At 34.4% G+C, this 19,930-nt stretch overlaps 1 protein-coding gene across 1 annotated transcript; it reads left to right on the top strand.

The window, feature by feature from the left end:
• Window positions 1-5,725: 5,725 nt before the first annotated feature.
• LOC131955625 (aldehyde dehydrogenase family 3 member B1) lies at window positions 5,726-19,415 on the top strand (the record flags this gene model as incomplete). The annotated part of the gene is given in 15 exon segments (XM_059319816.1): window positions 5,726-5,897; window positions 9,755-9,824; window positions 10,273-10,416; window positions 10,526-10,621; window positions 10,958-11,093; window positions 11,807-11,892; window positions 12,605-12,768; window positions 13,036-13,162; window positions 13,447-13,550; window positions 15,088-15,214; window positions 15,983-16,053; window positions 16,143-16,258; window positions 16,644-16,773; window positions 17,412-17,547; window positions 18,625-19,415. Coding segments are annotated over 14 exon segments (1,515 nt in total). The 3' UTR covers window positions 18,673-19,415.
• Window positions 19,416-19,930: the final 515 nt, after the last annotated feature.

Here is a 19,930-nt window from a genome sequence, read left to right as displayed (position 1 = left end):
GGGATATGCTTGAAAGAAACACTGGTTAGGATTAGTGACGGGCTTAGGCTAAGGGTTAGGTCTAATTCAAGGGTTGAAGTCAGGATCAGAGTTACAGTCCTGGCTTGGAGTGGGGGGTGTTTCAACGAAAAATGTTAAGATATCAAAACAGAATCGTAGTGGTGTTATAAATTTTGTTACATGCAATCAAGTAGTGTCAGCTATTGAAACAACGATAATAAAACAACCATTAGTCTTTATCCCCCCCCCCCCCTCCACCTAGTCTCAATCGACTATGTCAACAAACACTTGGCACAAGGATCCGGCTACAAAACGTTGAATATTTACGGCACGGGGATCTAAATTTAGATTTTCACAATAACAACCACGTTTACCTTTTTTTTTAAATCTGCCAGTTAGGACGATGAAAGAAACCTACATTTGAATAATAACTGCTTTAAAATTATTTCGTTGGTCTATTGAAATTTTTATTTAAAAAAATCTGCCTCGTTCTAAAGCTACGGTGACAAGCCATAAAAATAAAAACTATAAGGGCCGGCTATTCAAAACACTTGACATGACATTGATTGCTTCCCCTTTTGATTCAACTCTCCGATAACTGGAAGGAACTACGTCTAGTGGTACACATTGATAAAAATCACCAGCCCGTGGAAGACCGTTATAATATTGATTGAAGTGATTACTTATCATAGACTGCATAGGAAGGCAAGGGGATTAATGATCGTGAAACAAATGAGGTCTTTACAAGGGGGGCAACTCCCTCGTCTGAATGTTGTTAACAAAGGTATCCATACACAACATAGCTAATTTGGTATTGATTAACTTGATTTAATTATAAGAAAGAATTGGGTTACATACACATTTGGTTTTTTTAGAGTTTGAAATAAAATATTTTTGGTTTCATTTAAAAAAAATTAAATTATAAGCATCTTGTTAACATTAGGTTGTGAATACAGATAAATAATAGGGCAAGATCTCGTGATGTAAGGAGCTGAGGTTCAAACCCCGTCAAAAGAAGGGGAACAAATGACCCCTATAGCGTCATCTCAAAAAGCTGGACAAGTCACTCGTGTTTAGTCAAAAAAGCTGACCAAGTGACACATGGAACGTCACTACAAAAGCCGAACAAGTGACCTTATTTCGTCACCATAAAAAGCTGGACATGTGACCACTAGATCGGATCGTTACTATAAAAAGGGGTACGGGGGTCAATTGACCCCTGGATCATCACCTCAAAAAGCTGTACATGCGACCCCTGGATGGGATCGGTACTATAAAAAGGGGGGGGGGGTCAATAACCCATGTGACTTCACCACAAGAAGATGGAAAAGTGACCCCTTTCGTCGTCACAGAAAACAACAACAAAAGACAACTGGATCTCTGTCAGTAGTCACACAAGTCATAATTCTTTTTAAATAAAACGAATGATATTCATGCACGCTTTTATTCACTACATCTTCACACACTTCGCTTTAAACTTTTGAATAATCAAATTATTTTATACTATAATCTCATCCAAGTAAACGTTTCTTTTAAATCTCAATATATATTTTTAAATTATTTCGAGCATTTAGCTTATCACAACAAGGCTACATTTATTATAATATTAATATTACAGTATAACAAAATAGACCCTAGCAGCCAACACATAACACTGTCAATACATATAGCATAGTTACAATACAGTTTACATACAACTTTTTTTAAAAATACATACCAGTCATAGAAATACAACAGTAGGTAATAGAAATAAGTATTGTAGCTGATCAACGTTAGTCGCTGTTATGTTATAAATATATACCGGTTGCTGTTCAGTGCACAAACAGCCATAAACAGCTGAAGTGATCGGTTGTATTGTATTGAACGCCTGACTGCCCCGACACGGGTGGGTGGGTGGGCTATTGTGTATTGATCAGTGTACAGGTAAGGGTGGTAGATCACGTCGACGGGGTTTAGAATGGCGGAACTCTTGTTTTACGGCTAGGCTACAGACCGGCATGTTGGGGTTACCTCAATACATTCTGTCAAGGAATCGTTGACATTAAATATTTCATATTTCAAGTTGAAAAAAAAAGATGTGCTTTAAATGGTGGTGGGATGTGCGCGATGGGGGGAGGGGGGATATGGAGAGGGGTCAGATTTGTGCGTTGTGTGATGAAGCGTAATTTGGAACCACTGTATGGTTACCATGAGGAAGAATGAAGGCTCGATAATGAAAAATTGAAAAATTATTTGTTATTGTTCTAAAAGATTATATATATATATATATATATATATATATATATATACGCCCCCCGGAAGTTTTTAAAGACCCTCCCGCCATTCCGGAGAAAAATGTCTAAAAGAAACCTTGCTTGTTGTATCTAAAATAGCAATATTAACAGAGAGTGATATTTCAACGCCAAGGGTAGACAAAGGTACAGAAAATAGTCCAAGTAAAGACAAGCAGTCAGACACAAACGGGTTTTGAACCTACCATTCCACACGGCACCTATCGCCATCGCCTTCCATGCATCAAGTCAGACGTGTAACCGCTTCTACCACTAGGTCCTACAGAAATAAGGCTTTCGTGGCAGACCACTCTCTTGGCTTGTGCAGGTAGACGCGGGACGGCTTTGACCCTTGACCCGAAAGGTCAGACCGCTAGCTTTCATAAACACAACAAGGACCATTATTCGACCATACAAACGACACACACACACAAATACCGAGACGATGGCACAGACAAATAGTAGCTTCCTTTAAATGGGTGTAAACGTGTAGGGGGGGGGGGGTGGAAGCAGGCGTTGTAACTGAAATAGCAATATTAACAGAGAGTGATATTTCAACGCCAAGGGTAGACAAAGGCTACAAATATTTTTGCACAAGTACAGACCTACGGCGCAACAGATAGGTTTAATAGAATGCTTTGCGATTTAAATGGCAAGGTTAGGGTAAACAGGGGTCGGCGTGATCGATTCGGTAAAACTCATGATTGCTAAACCGAAATGTCTCGAGTTCGAACCCTCGGGCAGATAAGGCTCGTCAGCTGGGGACATTAACTTTTATAGGACAACTCCGAAATCAAACAACTGCTGCCTTGTAGTTTGTTCTTGGTTGGATAAAGAGTAAAGACCATGGAAGCAAATCCAAAAAGAAGTCTAAAATTAGAGTCAATGAATGGCGCATAACAAATTGTCACGTTATACTTTATTGTGTTGAAGGGGATCTTTTCCTACTTGAATTTAATAAAAAAGATGAAGAAGAAGAAGGGTGCATAACTCCTTGTAACTTGATTGTATTGAGATCTGGGTACTAGTACTTGAGTACTGCCCTCTCCACGACCTGACCACAGTTTCCAGTCGTCTCATTAAGCAAATTAATTGATTGATTTTCCCACTTAAATTAAAATGGCCGCCCTATCGAAATAAACCAGCTGCGACCAATATTGAATATGGAAAAATTATTTGAGTATCAAATTCGCTTAATTGCTCATCAATTTAGGTAGTCCATTAAACATGATAGGGTCTATCACGTTAATGCAATCCAGACAAATTTAGATATTAACATTATTTTTTATTTTTAAAAACTAAGGCGATTTCTGTATAAAAATAGAAGACTATATCTAAATCTACAGCGGCGGAACAACACTACTGACGTTGATTGGCGATTGTGGATTGGTGACTGGTGAGTTAGGAGAGGGGTAAGTTAGAGGGGTACTTGGTAGGGGATCCAAAATAGTTTTAAACAATGAACACTTATGCCTAAACTTATTATTTAAAAAGGAGCTATCGTACATCTTTTCCCCGATGATTAAAAAAAATACTCCCCTCCGTCAACCAGACCCCCTCCCTAAAATTGCAGGTGAATTTTTATTTAGAGTGTTTTAATCAATTTCTGTTACAATTTATTAAAACAGTTTTCTAAAACGCAAAATAACGGCTAAAATTCGTTTTCTAGCATTGCTTTTTACTTTCTCGTATATACGAAGTATAGAGAAAGTATTGTAATCGTGCACAAAAATCACTTGAAATTTTAACAATTTTCACCGTATTACACCTCAGTCCTTCATCACATCCGAAGTATAGAGGACTTATTTTAATCGGGCAAAAATTACCAATCCAGATTTATCAAAATTAAGAAGTTTTATGCGTAATCCAGTCTGAAAAACTGGGCTTTGCAATTCTGTCCGTATGTCTGTGTGTCTGTCTGTCTGTCCGTGTGTAAACACGATAACTTGAGTACCGTTACAACTAGGTTGATGAAATTTCATATATAAGTATTTTGGGGTCATCCATAAATGACGTCACGCTTTTTTGGACGATTTTTACCTCCCCCCCTCCCCTCCGTCACACTTCGTCACAAAAAGCCAGACCCCCCCCCTAAAATGACGTCACACCTCAACCTACAACCCCCCTCAAAATTGCAGTTGAATTTTTTTTAAACATTGATATTTTTCCAAAATTTTGTCTAAAATATTACAATTTATTAAAACAGTTATCTAAAACGCGAAATAACGTCTAAAATTCGTTTTCTAACATTGCTTTTTTATAATGCAAAAATGTGACGTCGCAACATCTGACCCCCCCTCCCCCTCATCACACATCGTCACAAAATTACGGACCCCCCCCTCCCCCCTACGAGTGTGACGTCATTTATGGATGACCCCTTTATCAAAATCGTAGATCCGTATCAACTTTTGAGCGATTCCCAATAACCGGAAGTGGTATTTTTTCTACTTTGAATTTTTCAAAAGCCTATAATTTGAGTACTATTTCAGATAGATAAATGAAATTTCACATGTAAGTAAAAGATCGAATTCTCTACCTTCTGTAAAATTTTGAGTAATTTCCGTTGACGGGAAGTACTTATTTACGCTACTTCCGATTTCTCAAAAAACTAATGTAAATTTTTAAAGTACTAATAATATTGCGCACTATTATGCACTTTTTTATTTGGCGTTCACTTGGTGTGCAATTATTTTGTCTACGAGATTTTATTCTATTTTTAAAACTTTAAGTATTTAAAATGGATTAAAAATCATGTCTATAGCCCGAGTTCCCATCCCCTGTTGTTTTATATAAGAATATTCGAGAAAGTTTAGGGGAGATCACTCCCGGTTTATTTATAATGCAACAGTGTGACGTCACACCATCTGAATACCCCTCCCCCACCACACCGTCACAAAATTACGAGTGTAACGTCATTTATAGACGACCCTTTACTCAGCTCTCTTGAGTTCCTGACTTCATTGCCCTCCCCTCTCTCGGAGAGATGCCTGAAAGAAACACATTCTATGTCTGCTGTTTTAAAACACAATGTGACAAATGTCTATTGGAGTCCAAAAAAAGGCGTTTTTAATATATTTTATTTTTGCTAGTTCCGCCACTGGCTACAGTAGCGTAGCGAGGGGGGAGGGGCGGGGGCGGGGGCGGGGGGGGGGGGGGTGACATATGTCCCTGGGCGCCAACCTTAGGGGGCGCCAAAATGGGTTGGAAAAAAATAAATTGAAAGCTTGAGGGGGGTGCAAATCGAAAGTTTGAGGGGGGGGTGCAAATCGAAAAGTTTGTCCACGGGCGCCGGGAAGGGTCGCTACGCCTCTGACTGGCTATTGGTCTTTGAATTTTTTTTATTGATCTGTCTATCAGATGTCAATATTTAATAGGATTCAAATGTTTCCAAATGTGAAGTGAGGTGGGTGTTTCTTGTATGTTTGACTACTATACGAAACTGACTCTAGATCTATATCTAGTTACTGCAATGTGACACACCTGCAGAACAAAATACTTTTCGTAGAAATAAAAACCTTGCACAGATGGCGCTGTTAAATATGAACCTTTGACCCGTGTTTGTTATTGTTAACACGGTTTACACTAGTTTACAGTACTTTACAGAGTGTTGATTAGTTGTTTTATGTGGTAAGTTATGAGTAGTTATGACTTAGATCTATTATAGACAGATCTAGGTAAAATCACGATATAGCGTCGGTTATTATTCCGGAACTGTACAGCAGTAAAAAACAGTAAAACCATGGCGTAGTCTGTCGAGCCGTTCCGGAAACCACCGGAAATACTGTAAACCATCATTTATTTGCCGCCATATTATTTTTAATACATAATGTTTAAAAATGTGCAAGGATTGATTTTAGTTGCATTTTAAATACTGTTTTGCTAATTATTTTATATTTCTAATTATTTTAAGTGTATGGGCTAATTATTGCTTCTACTAAACATTATTCTAGTTACTCTTACTACTTTTAACTTTAGTTAATCTAATCGTCTTATTTACTAACAGAACAAGAGCTAGTTGTCGCAAATCTTCTGCAGGTTTTTTCTGTTTCTTAAAAAAAAAATTAATTACTACACTCGAGTTTATTAATAATATTTAGATTTTCTATCTGTTATTAATTTTCTGTCAATTAAACTGTAAATTAAGTTAAAACATTAATTTAATGCACTTGACTTCATTTTTATTTCACCGGTCAAATAAACTATGGTTTACAGTAACGAATGTTACCGAAACTCAACGAACATTACCCAATAATTTCCGACGCTATATCGTGATTTTACCCAGATCTAGATCTATTCAGATCTAGGGTAAGACTACCCAAAGGTCCAAAATTACAAGTGTATTCTAGAAATATTTATTTATTTCCGCCTATTGTCACACTGTTTAACACATGATTTTGAGGAGGTATTTTTACTATTTATTTCGACCAATGTTTTAAAAAAAATGTAGTCTAGGCCTAAAATATTTTAATTTTCATTCATACAATGAATTAAAAAGTGTCAATGAACAATGAAATGACTATGAAATTATGAATGAGCAGTGTAACACTAACAGTAACAGCTAAGTTATAACTTAGTTCGGCTATAAAGTTTTATAATTATTAGGCCTATAAGTAAGTAAATATTAATAAATAGCTATTCACTCCCCCCCCCCCCCCCCAGCCTTGGCCCAAGGGAAGCTACTTTTCTCAGAAATCATCTGTTTGCATTAGCACTCAGTGTGACTCAGTGACAACTTACTTAACTTATACCTATGGCCTATAGCCTAATAATTTTAGGCCTATTCTTAGAAATTTAAGTGACAGTGGCTTATGACACAGAGTATGTTGTGATTACTTTAATTTAATATAATTTTAATACTTAGGCCTAACTTCTTATAGTAGACTTCTTATAGTATAGTATAGTCTTAGGGATTTTGGTAAAAAAGCACTAATCATCATATAAAAATAAAAATTACATATTCTTGTAGAGCTCAACAAAATGAAAACAAAACAAAAAAGATTTTTTGTCTAGCTCAAATAGTTTTTTTTTTGCGAATTTTTTTGTGAGGGGTGGAATCCCCTTACTTTTGCATTGGCCAATTGTGACAAGTCATGGTATACCTGAATAAATTGAGCATAGTTATTTTAATTGCATTTGTATTTTGTTCATATTTGCAGAGTTTAGCTAGAATGATATATAGAACTTGTAAATGTTGTTGAAATGAATAAAAATAATACAGAACTTATATTTTTGTGTTGGCTTCCTCCCATAACCCCAAAAAACTGTGTGCTGCGCAAATATGAAAATGTTTCTAAAGCCATATTTTATATAAATACAGCAAATGAAAGAACTACAAAGTTTGAAATCTAAAGTAAATGACTTGAACACTGTTATGTGCATATAATTGCCTCATTATTTTGGGCAGGTGAAGTAGAGTCCATCTTTAAGCCATTATGTTATAAAACTGCTGCGCAAATATGAAAATGTTTCTAAAGCAATATTTTATATAAATACAGTGAATGAAAGAACTCCATAGTCAGAAATCTAAAGTAAATGACTTGAACACTGTAATGTGTCTATAACTGCCTTGTTATTTTGGGCAGGTGAAGTAGAGTCCATATAAAAGCCATTTTGTAATAAGTGAAATGAAGTTATCAGATCAATGTTTTTATGTGTGAATTGTGTATGGATTCTGATTTTCAGCATATAACTATATCTAAGGGTAAGTAGAACTTGAATACTTAAAATTACAGTTAGCACAATGCTAGTGTATAGCAACAGACAGGTAACCTAGATCTAGGTCTGACTCTTGTCAGTCTAGAGTCTAGTCTGACAAAATTGGATTTTTAGGAAAAACATTCTGCAAAACTAGAACTAGAGCTGAAAAAATTAAAGATGGGTATGTAAATATATTTTGAAATAAAAAATTAGATTTGTTTGCACATGCCATAAGAATGCTGTTATTAGTTGATCAAACTTAAAGCAGGAAGATCGGGATGAAAAAATATAACAATGGTGGCAGCGTGACCTACATACAGTGACTACGTTCGGAGGGGTATAACTAATGTCGGAGTCAAAATATCCAAAAACAAATTTCATTTCCAATTACTTAAGATATGTCTGATCAGTAATCTACTCTCATCTAGAGGAATCTTTTAAAAAATCGAGATTCCAACGTATTTGAAACTAACCTTGATACAGAGGGAAGACCAAAGCAGAGACAGCATGCAATCAGGTCGCAAAGCCATTAAAACTAAGGGACAACCACTCTACTTTTTAATTAACCTTAGGAAATGACCTTTTAAACTTAATTAATTACCATAAATTAAAAACTTATTAGTATGCAAAACCAAATCTCGTGTGTCCGGTATCAGAAAGTAATGGGCGATTTCGGGTCATGTTTTTACCGCGAACTCGGCGGATGCCGACAACCCTAATAGTATAGTATACTATAGCTGTACTACAAAACTAATACTAACTAATTACTAAACTAACTAGCTTAAACTGAAACTCGACTTCAACTTCTCCTTTTAGTTGATCTAGACTCTAGATTGCTGCTGCTTTATTAGTGCTAACTTCAGACTTAACTTGGCTTAAGTAAAGTAAAGTTTCCCTTTCAAACCTGATGGTCTATGGGGCAAGTGAAGTAGAGTCCACTTGTTTCTGTGACCTATGAAGAGCATAGGCATATGAAGAGATAGTGTGGTCAGCACTATGCCCAGCCGCCTTTACTTTCCCTAACGTGGTTTAGGTACCCATCAGAACTGGGTGGACTCAGGGACGGTCTACTGACTTGAACCCGGATTCAAACTCGAGACTTACGGGTTAGCAGTCCAGCTCTCTACCACTAGACCACTCCGTCCCACTTGGCTTACTGATTCAATACTGAATTAAGTAAAAAAAATAAAAGAATCTTATTAAAATATTTAGGGCGTATTACATTAGATCTATAGCAGGAATATATAGGACAGCCTAACAATTATTAAAATTTAATTTACAATCTGTAATAGTTAGTTATTGTTAAAAAAAAAAAGGGAGGGGGGGTCATCTTGCATTCATTGTCTGTCATTCATGTGTTTGCACATCTACTGACCTGAGAAGTCCAGTTTAGAGAACTAACTGGCCATAGTGGTTTTAGGGAAGAAATTCAGTGTCACATACATACATGGCCTTATGTGAATACGTCATTTTTTTTTGCATTTTTTAACCTATTTTATTATCAGGTTGCTAAAAGATTACATGAATCACATAAAGTCTAAACTGATCCTAGTTTCTTTAATTAAAATTGAAAATGTAATATTGCTGCTAGTAAACTTAAAAAGTCACATGCCAACAAACAAAAGTTTAAAAACCTATCATTGCACAAATCAATTGACTAGGCATGAAATAAAGAATTTTTTTTTTCTTATTAATCTTAATAAAACATAATTGATCTACAATTTAATGAAGTTATATTTGTAATATTAATGAAAAAAATAATTATTTTATTATCTTTTTCATCCAAGGCATCAGTTTTGTGACTGTTTAGGAAATTAAGTTTTAACAATGGCTACTGCATCACTGGATTTTGGACAGGTTGGTGTTGTTCTTGTAATTGTTTTAGATACTAGAATATTTCTTCTTCTTCGTTTTCTTTATTGTAATGTTTGATGGGATTTTCTCCAACACAGTTAAGTATTATGTGTCAACATATTATGTGCCATATGACCTGCTTACTCCAGTTTCAGCTTGCTTTTCTTTCTGGATTTGCTTCCATCCAAGAACAGAGTCAAAGTACAAGGCAACTGTTTTTTTAATTTTGTAGTTTATTCTCCTAGATGGGTTGTTCTCCCCAGCTTACAAGCCTCATCTGCCTGGGTTTTGAACTCATGAGCTACTGACCTGACCACGCCCACCCACAATATTTATTCTAAAATGTATTATATTGAGTTTAATTTGTACTCTTTTGTTTAATTTTTAAAAACAGATGTTTGTCTACTAGTATTTTACTCTCTATAAAATAATCTAAAAAATATTTTTACAGGTTGTCAAAGAACTCAGAACGTCGTTTGCTTCAGGAAAAACAAAGGACAGAAAATGGCGTGAATCACAGCTAAAAGGGATAGTCAGACTTTTTGAAGAAAATGAAAGCAAAATCCAAGAAGTTCTGTACAAAGATTTGCATAAAGTAAAAATTTTTTTTTTATCACAAATTCAAATTTTCACATTCTCAGCTTTTATACACATTCATAGTGTTATGCAAATGACCTCATGTTTTTCTCACCTGTATGTTTTAGCATAAAGCTGAAGGTGCAATCATGGAGTCTGTCATTTGTATCAATGACGCCATTCATGCCATCAACAGCCTCTCAGACTGGATGAAACCAGAGAAAGTTTGTATTTTTTTTCTTAAACCTTTTTTTGTGTTTTCTTACAATTTGCCTATGTAACAATGCCTCGTTTTGCTTTACCTTTCTATAAAAATTAAAAATAAACGTGATGACAAAAATGTTGAATCTATTGATCTTAAATTAAATTATTATCAATATAACTAAAAATATTTAACCAATTTTTTTATTAACGCTAATTTTAATTCTGTTTAAAATTCATCCTATTATAAATTAAACTCACCAACTACAAAAATAAATTTTAAAATAGTTACCAGTTTGAAATGTGTTTAAAAATCTTATAAATTTAAATGAGTTGTTTAAAATGTTTCCTTTATTCAGGTGGCTAAAGGTGCCATCTACATGATGGACAGTGCTTACGTACACAAAGAGCCTTTGGGTGTCACCCTGATCATTGGCGCTTGGAACTATCCCATCCAGCTGACAATGTTGCCCCTCATTGGAGCCATAGCTGCTGGTAAGCTGTTAACAACAAATTTTAAACTGCTGTTCATTGTAATAACATTTTAAACTGCTGTGCACTGTCACAAATTTAAAGTGCTGTGCATTGTATAAACAACAAATTTTAAACTGCTGCCAATGAACATACCCCAAAATCCTGACACAATTCCTAATAAAAGTTCATTAAAAATGCCAGCTGGACAATTAAACATCATAATTAGATTTTTTTCCTGCCTGAATCATAGTGGGCATTTTTATACAAGCTTATCAATTTTTATTTAACATAGAAATAACACATCATTTATACTAGCGGCATGTATACTATACCATGTCTAGAAAAAAGAACAAGTTAATGTTACATGAAAAGATTTTTCTCATGGAACATGCACACTCACTTGCTGCAAGGGTTGTTTTTAATACATGTCGCAAGTGTAAACACAGTATAAAGCTTTCACTGTCTTGGCATTTAATTTCACCTGAAGTCATTCACTGCTTAATTCTGAGGTGGAAAAATATCTATGATCACATTAGTTTAGTATTAGTGAATTAAAAGTTGCCAGATCAAAACATATATTTTATTTTATTTATACACACCTGAGATAACCTTTGTAGTTGAGTGAAAATAAATAACAAAATATAAACATTTTTTAAAGTAATTTTGAATATTTGATTAAACAAGACAGTTGATTTTGTATAATATCTTCTCTGAGTGTTTGATTCTTTTTTCAGGTAACTGTGCTGTCATTAAACCATCTGAAATGGCTGAAGCCTCCGCAAAGTTTATTGAAGAATATTTGCCTAAATATGTTGATAATGTAAGCATTGTAAAATATTGTGGGTATTTGTTTTAGTTTGTGCATTGTGTTCATTTCAACCTTAACCAAACATGCAAACTGGTAACTAAACAAAGGCAAGATTGGATTATAATAATTATTTTAGCTAGAACTATTTATATCTACTGAATTATATATATTGAATTATATATACTGAATTAGTATGGATTGTTAAACGGAGTATGTAAATTTATGATTGCAAAGTCTTTATCAGTCCTCCTGGATTGGGGCTGTTGGATATTCTCAGTCCCATCAGCTAGAGAGCTCTAGTTCGTTAAAGTAACGGTGGCTGTGTAATGGGTAGAGGTCACCCCTTATAATGGGTCCTTAATTGTTTTCAATTACCAACAGATTAATGCAAACACTAAGCTTTTATAACTGATTTTAAACAAATAGTCAGGTCTGACTGAATATTTTGTTATTTAGTTATTCCAGAGGCTTAAATAACTGATTTTTTAAAACTATTTATTAAAATTTTATAATCTGTTTCTCAATTCTTATATAGCAAGATAAATTAAATTAAAAAAAAAAAAATCTAGTCTCCATGATCTGTTGTATTGTCATCTGAAAATTGAATATGTTCTAATAATCTTATATTCCTTTTTTAAAAAAAAACAACTATCTTGTTTCCGTGTTCTGTTGAAACATCTGAAATTTGAATATGTCAATATTAAGTATTCCCTGTTTGTACTAGGACTGTATCAGGGTCATCAATGGCGCAGTGAAAGAAACAACGGAACTCCTCAAATTGCGATTTGATCACATTTTCTACACCGGCAACAGCATGGTGGGGAAGATTGTCATGGAGGCGGCAGCTAAATACCTGACACCTGTCATCCTGGAGTTGGGGGGAAAAAGGTAAACAAAAATTTGTTTACTACTAGGTTCACAAGGCACCTTTTAATTCAGTGAAAAAAATAATTTAAAATGTTTTTATGATGTTTAAATTAAAAATGTTTATAAAAATAAACTACAATATAATAATCAGTAAATTTAAATGTTAAAATATAAATGTAATTTATTGTAAATGTGTAGCTTAAAAGTATTACAAACTTAAATTTTTTTTCCCTAAACTAAAACTGATTGTATTGACATGCTTATAAATAATCTATAAACATTCAACAGCCCAGTGTATGTGGATAAAGATACCAATTTAGAAGTTGTTGCAAGGAGACTTTGCTGGGGGAAATTTTGCAATGCTGGTCAGACTTGCATTGCCCCAGACTATGTCATGTGTCCCAGAGATATTCAGGTAGGATAGAGCGCAATTTCTTTCTCCTTTTTCATATATCACAGAGTTGCACAGGTAGATAGAACACAATTCCTTTCTCCTTTTTTATTTATTACAGAGATCAACAGGTAGAAAGAGCATTTTTTTTACCTTTTTCATCTGCATTGGCTTGTTTTAATTCTTAAAACAAACATTTTAAACTTAGTTTACCTTTAATTGTATCTTTTCTATACTGAAGTGTATGAATTAACGCATGATTATTTTCTTCTTTACATTTTTAAACATTTTATTTCCGGTTCAAACAGGATGAGTTGATAAAGAATGTGAAATCTTCAATTGAGGAGTTTTACACGAAAGATCCCAAGAGTTCTGACAGTTTTGGTCGAATCATCAACCAACGCCACTTTCAGTAAAGAATTTTTTTCTGTCGCTTTTTTGTTGCAATTAGACTGTTAGAACATTGTATTTCAATTTAAAAAAAAATCTGAAAATAATTACTTTTTTAACGTTAAATACTCTAATTTTTATAATATAATCAGGGTTCGTGCGGCCTCCTGAAATTCCAGGAGGTCTTGGAAAACTCCTGGAATCTTAAAAAGCGTAAAAATCTCCTGGAATTCTCCTGGAATTTGAAAAAATATAAAAACCTCCTGGAATTCTCCTGAAATTTTAAAATTTTTCCTGAAATCTCATGAAATTTTATTAACCCGTGGTTAATTTTTAAAGTAGACAGGCATGTTTCATAACTTTGTCTTAAACTATTGAAACAGCAAAAACAAGTAGTAGTTGTATTTACGGCTCAGGACTAATCGTCAAAATTAATCTTCTTTAGAAAACCCGGAAAGCTGCGACCCGATCAAACAATGCTGATTCGCGTAACGTTTCATTATTTTATTTTATACATTAATTTTTCATAAAAATGGCTATAGAAAATAAACTAAATTTTTCCAGTGGCTCTTTTTTTCGGTTGACTAAAAATTGTTAATACGCTTAATACTAGCTTGCCAAATCGACCAAAACGGGCTGGGGTGGGTGGGGGAAGACACTGACCATCCTACACGGTATGTAACACCCAACGTAACATTACCTCAACCCGCCCCCACTACTCCGTGCCGTGACGCGACAAGCCCGACGATCGTCGCCTTTGATGTTGTGTAACATTCATACGGTGGTTTCATACCCCACCTCCCTTCCCCCTTCACTTTGTGGAGTTGATGTTACTAATCCTTGGGCATAGATGAAGAAATCTTGCCAGACTTTTGTCTCTGAAATTACATAATATTCGTCTCACACGTTCATCGGGTCGGCCGACTAGCCTAGCATCATTGGATTTGGCATCCAAAAATCAATAAAATATCACGAAATGATATTAATTGGTGAAGTATGCTTTATACCTCTTTTAAAGTGAAAAACTCTTTAAAATTTGGTCCATACCCCCCAGTATTTATCCTCTTTCAGGGTCTATCCAGGTTCCTTTAAAAAAACTGCTGTTTTTTTAATGACAAAAAAAATCATAACTTTTTTGTTTATGGTCAGATTTTGAAAATTCAAACTGGTCTGTAGTCAGATTGATAGCCTCTATCCTAATATGTAACTAATATATTGTTTTACTTTTACTGAAATTAAATTTTTGCATTGGCTTAGCTAATTAAATGTATTATTAAGTACGCTTTTTAAAAAAAATGTACAAATTGGGTTTCTTTTTTGTTTTTAAAATCTCCTTGAATTTTTTTTTAAACTCCTGGAAAAGTCCTGGAAAACTCCTGGAATTTTATTTGAACTTTTGAGCATGAACCCTGTATAATAGAATGAAAAGTAGAAAAATGGCATTTTATGAAATTTTGTTTATGTTAAGTTTTATTTTCCTTAAGTAATTTTATTTTTAAAGATTTAAAAGAAATTATCATACTTATTATAGCTATAGCTGTAATATCTTGATTTTGTAGAAGGTTACAGAATTTAAAGAAAGGTGGAACAGTAGCATATGAGGGAGAAGATGATGAGAAGGAATGTTACATCTGTCCTACAGTGTTCAAAGATGTCAAGCTGACTGATCCCATCATGCAAGAGGAGGTTAGTGCTTGCTGGTTAGTTTGGTTGGTTTGAATTTGTTAGTGCTTGTTTGTTGGCTTGGTTGGTTTGAGTTTGTGTGTTTATTGGGTTGGTTCGTTTGAGTTTGTGTGTACTTGTTTGTTGGGTCTGTTGGTTTGAGTTTGTGTGCACTCGTTTGTTGTGTCTGTTGGTTTGAGTTTGTGTGCACTTGTTTGTTGTGTCTGTTGGTTTGAGTTTGTGTGCACTTGTTTGTTGTGTCTGTTGGTTTGAGTTTGTGTGCACTTGTTTGTTGGGTCTGTTGGTTTGAGTTTGTGTGCACTTGTTTGTTGGGTCTGTTGGTTTGAGTTTGTGTGTTTATTGGGTCGGTTGGTTTGTGTTTTCATTGGGTTGGTTGGTTTAAGTTTGTGTGTACTAGTTTGTTAGGTTCGTTGGTTTGAGTTTATGCATATTGGTTTGTTAGGGGTGGTTGACTTGATTTTGCATGCATTTGTTTGTTGGGTCTGTTGGTTTGAGTTTGTGTGTTTATTGGGTTGGTTGGTTTAAGTTTGTGTGTACTAGTTTGTTAGGTTCGTTGGTTTGAGTTTATGCATATTGGTTTGCTAGGTTGGTTGACTTGATTTTGTATGTTTGTTTATTATTGAGTTGGTTAGTTTGAGTTTGCACGTGCGTGTGTGTTGGGTTAGTTGTCAAAATGTAGAATGAATTTAATTTCTGTGATCTTTTAGCAGCATACTTTAAAGCTGGCAATTTAAATTTTTAATATAAAAATTAATTTCCAACTTTGAACAGATTTTTGGACCACTGTTGCCTTTGGTACCTGTTAAAGATCATGATGAAGCCATTGACATCATAAACGGCAGGTGTGTTTTGTTTAATAACATTTCTATTACTGAGATTATAATGTTTAAGTTACAAGTTCTAATACTAAACTCAAATATTTTTTTTACAGAGAGAAGCCGCTGTCGTTGTATATCTTCACCAACAACAAACACATCAAAGATGATTTCCGCCTGAAAACAAGTAGCGGTGCCCTTGTAATCAATGATACAGTTGTCCACGCTGGCTGTAAGTTACTTTGTTGCCAGATTTTTTGTGTGTTGCTAACCATATTGTAATAATTAGGCCTTCTTAAGATAAAATTGTATAATGTGACATGTTTACTAAAACAAAACAAAAAAACGGTTACAAAAAAAGTATCATTTTTTTTTTGCACTTACCCTACATGATTCAATCACTTTTAAATTAATAAAATTAAATACTTCATTTGAATACACTTGCATGTATTTTGATAATTGTTTTATCTTATTGAAATTTCAGTACCTTCGTTACGTATAATATTTTTCCATTTACCCTACATGATTCAATCACTTTTAATTTAATTAACTTAAATACTTCATTTAAATACACTTGCATGTATTTTGATAACTGTTTTATCTTATTGAAATTTCAGTACCTTCGTTACCATTTGGTGGTGTAGGGAACAGTGGTATGGGCTCCTATCATGGCAAGTTTTCATTCGATGCTTTCAGCCATAACAAACCAGTTTTAGACAAGTCTCTCGGCATGGATCAGGTCAATGCGTAAGTTTAAACCAGTTTTAGACAAGCCAGGTTTTTTTAGTCACTAGCTATGGATCACCTCCTTAAGTTAAACCCAGGCATCTTCAATAAACGTTAGATAACACGTTTAGATTTTAACTGTTTTTAAAGTTTTTTTTTATTTAAAAAAAATTAATAAGTTATGAAGAATTGTAGCTCTAATAAATTAGATGCCCCCATGTAATAAAAAATGGGACATCAAGGTCGGAGAGTCAATTACATGATTGCTAATCCAAAAGTTTAAGTTCAGATCCTGGGCTTGAGCCATATGACGTCAAAGAGTCAGCTCAGCTCTAATGGGTACCTGACTGTTGTAAGTGAAATAATTGACTAGGCATGAATCTGAAACTATAATCCCTTCCTTCATATGCCTGGGTCTTAGAAACAGGTCTGCTCTACTTCAACTGCCATATAGACCACAAAAAACGCGATATTGTATTTTAATATTTTAGTTAGTCTGGGTTTGGTGTGTGTTGTAGTGTAATTTTAAGGTCTGTGTTGTTTAATCATGATATAAGCCATACACATTATAGAAAAAACAATACTAATCAGTAGTTGTTTTCTAAATTTGAAACACTGTTTTTGCTTAACGTTGAGTTAATTATTGTTAATTTTTTTAGCCTTCGTTACCCACCATATACTGAGAAAAAGCTGGGCTGGATTAGGTGGATAATGCAGAAGAAGGTGAAGAAGACAGGATTTTTGGGGTTCATGCCCTTTGTGGCCATAGGACTTGTCTTCTCAATGTTTTTTAAGGTAATGTGTTTTCAACATTGTCAGTACACAATTTTATTATTCTGGATATTTGTTTGTATTTAAGTTATGTTTATGTGTTGTGTACAATTAGTATTTGTATATAGGAGTGGCTCACACTAGCAACATATGTGGAACATCAGTAGTCAGAATGGCCCACATTAGTAGTTAGAGTGGCCCATATGGGCAGCAAATTTGGCCCACACCAGTTCGCCAAAGTGGTCCACATCAGTAGTTTCAGTGGCCAACATTAGTAACCAGAGTGGCCCACATTTGTAGGCACAATGGCCCACATTTGTAGTTACAGTGGCCCATATCAGTAGGTACAGTGGCCCATATCAGTAGGTACAGTGGCCCATATCAGTAGGTACAGTGGCCCATATCAGTAGGTACAGTGGCCCACATCAGTAGGTACAGCGGCCCACATCAGTAGGTACAGTGGCCCACATCAGTAGGTACAGTGGCCCTCTTCAGTAGGTTCAGTGGCCCACATCAGTAGGTACAGTGGCCCAGATTGGTAGTTACAGTGGCCCACATCAGTAGGTACAGTGGCCCATATTTGTAATTACACATCAGTATGTACCGTGGCCCACGTAAGCAAATGTGGCCCCACACCAGTAGCCAGAGACAATAACCCATCTAAGAGAGACAACTCCAAACTCAACTGCTTTTTGGTTTGTTTTTGGATGGACAGACACTATGGAAACAAATCCAAAAGAAAAGCAGGCTGATGTGTTAAACTTAACTATGTTGGAGAATATCAGGTCCAACATTACAACTAAGAATAAAGAAGAAGAATTTTTAATGAGCACACTGCTTGTCTTTGGTGTGATGCGGTTGGACAGTAGGGACATTGACTGCTGACTTGAAAGTTTCAGGTTCGGATGCTAGAGTCAATTCTGTAGGAAAAGTTCTAATCCAATCATCTTTGATGGGTACCTGACTGATATTAGGGAAAGTAAAGGCAGATGAGAATAACTCGGACCACACAATACCAAGGTCGCAGAAACAGGTGAACTCTACTTCACCTGCCCTACTCAATTCCAGGTCTGATAAACATTTTTTTTTTCAAATTTCCAGGTCATTGGAGCCAGCCCCACCGACATGCTTGAACAAAAGAACAAGTGAAGGGTTTTTTAAAATTGTTTTTTGAATGATTTTCTCTGTGATGTCAATTTCAAACTATTACTTATTGTGACCAAAATATACTTTTTTATTTACTATAAAACTCAATCTAGAGATGTAAAATCTTACATTGCCATAACATGACCAAATGGACTTGAAAGTAAATTTAAACAAAATACAACAAAATTGTCACATAAAATGTATTTTATGTATGTATGAAAAATGTTTAAAATTTTGTTACAATACCAGTACTTTGTTTTTTTTAAATGCTGTAATAGTTTTAAATAAAAATCAAATTTCTTTAATGTATGCTTAACAGTAAATAATTTAAGGCATTTACATCATTTTGTATTTGATGCTATTTCTGTCAGGAAATCATGTTTGTTTGTAATTTTATACATTGTTTTTTTTTTACAGGATTTAAACAAACAAAAATTATAACAAGTGCTTTAGAATTAGAGCATCAATTTCTAAATAGAAATGATAAATTCTTTTTTCATGGCTATGAAATGATTTTGTCTTTTTGTGATGCTATTTCCTAATTTAAAGAAAAAAGAGATTAATAAAATACAAATACTTATTGAATATTGAGATTTGGTTATATAAAAAATGCCCCAGTTTATTATAAAAAAAAGCCTCTTTCATTTTCTTGTAAGCTTTATATCTATTAATTTCATTCAATTATCAAAATTGTTGTCTGACAATTTATAATAAAATTTCATGTGAATCTTTTTAAAAAAATTGCCTCCTCTAGTTTTAGTTTCTATTTACTTTCTCGTATATACGTAGTATAGAGAAAGTATTGTAATCGTGCAAAAAAAAAAAATCGAGATTTTTACAAATCTCGACGTTTTACACCTCACTGATACGGAAAAACATAATTTTGCAATCTTGTCCGTATGTCTGTGTGTGTGTGTGTGTGTCTGTCTGTCTGTCTGTCCGTGTGTAAACACGATAACTTGAGTACCGTTACAGCTAGGTTGATGAAATTTCATATATAAGTATTTTATCAAAATCGTAGATCCGTATCAACTTTTGAGCGATTTCCGACAACCGGAAGTGGTACTTTTTCTACTTTGAATTTTTCAAAAGCCTATAACTTGAGTACTATTTCAGATAGATAAATGAAATTTCACATGTAAGTAAAAGATCTAATTCTCTACCTTCTCTTAAATTTTGAGTAATTTCCGTTGACAGGAAGTAGTAATTTACGCTACTTCCGATTTCTCAAAAAACTAATGTAAATTTTAAAAGTACTAAT

The sequence above is a fragment of the Physella acuta genome, unplaced genomic scaffold, assembly GCF_028476545.2.
Source record: "Physella acuta isolate Inbredline_101_S28 unplaced genomic scaffold, ASM2847654v3 ptg001088l, whole genome shotgun sequence".
NCBI lineage: Eukaryota > Metazoa > Mollusca > Gastropoda > Physidae > Physella > Physella acuta.
This window is presented reverse-complemented; position numbering and strand designations above follow the sequence as displayed.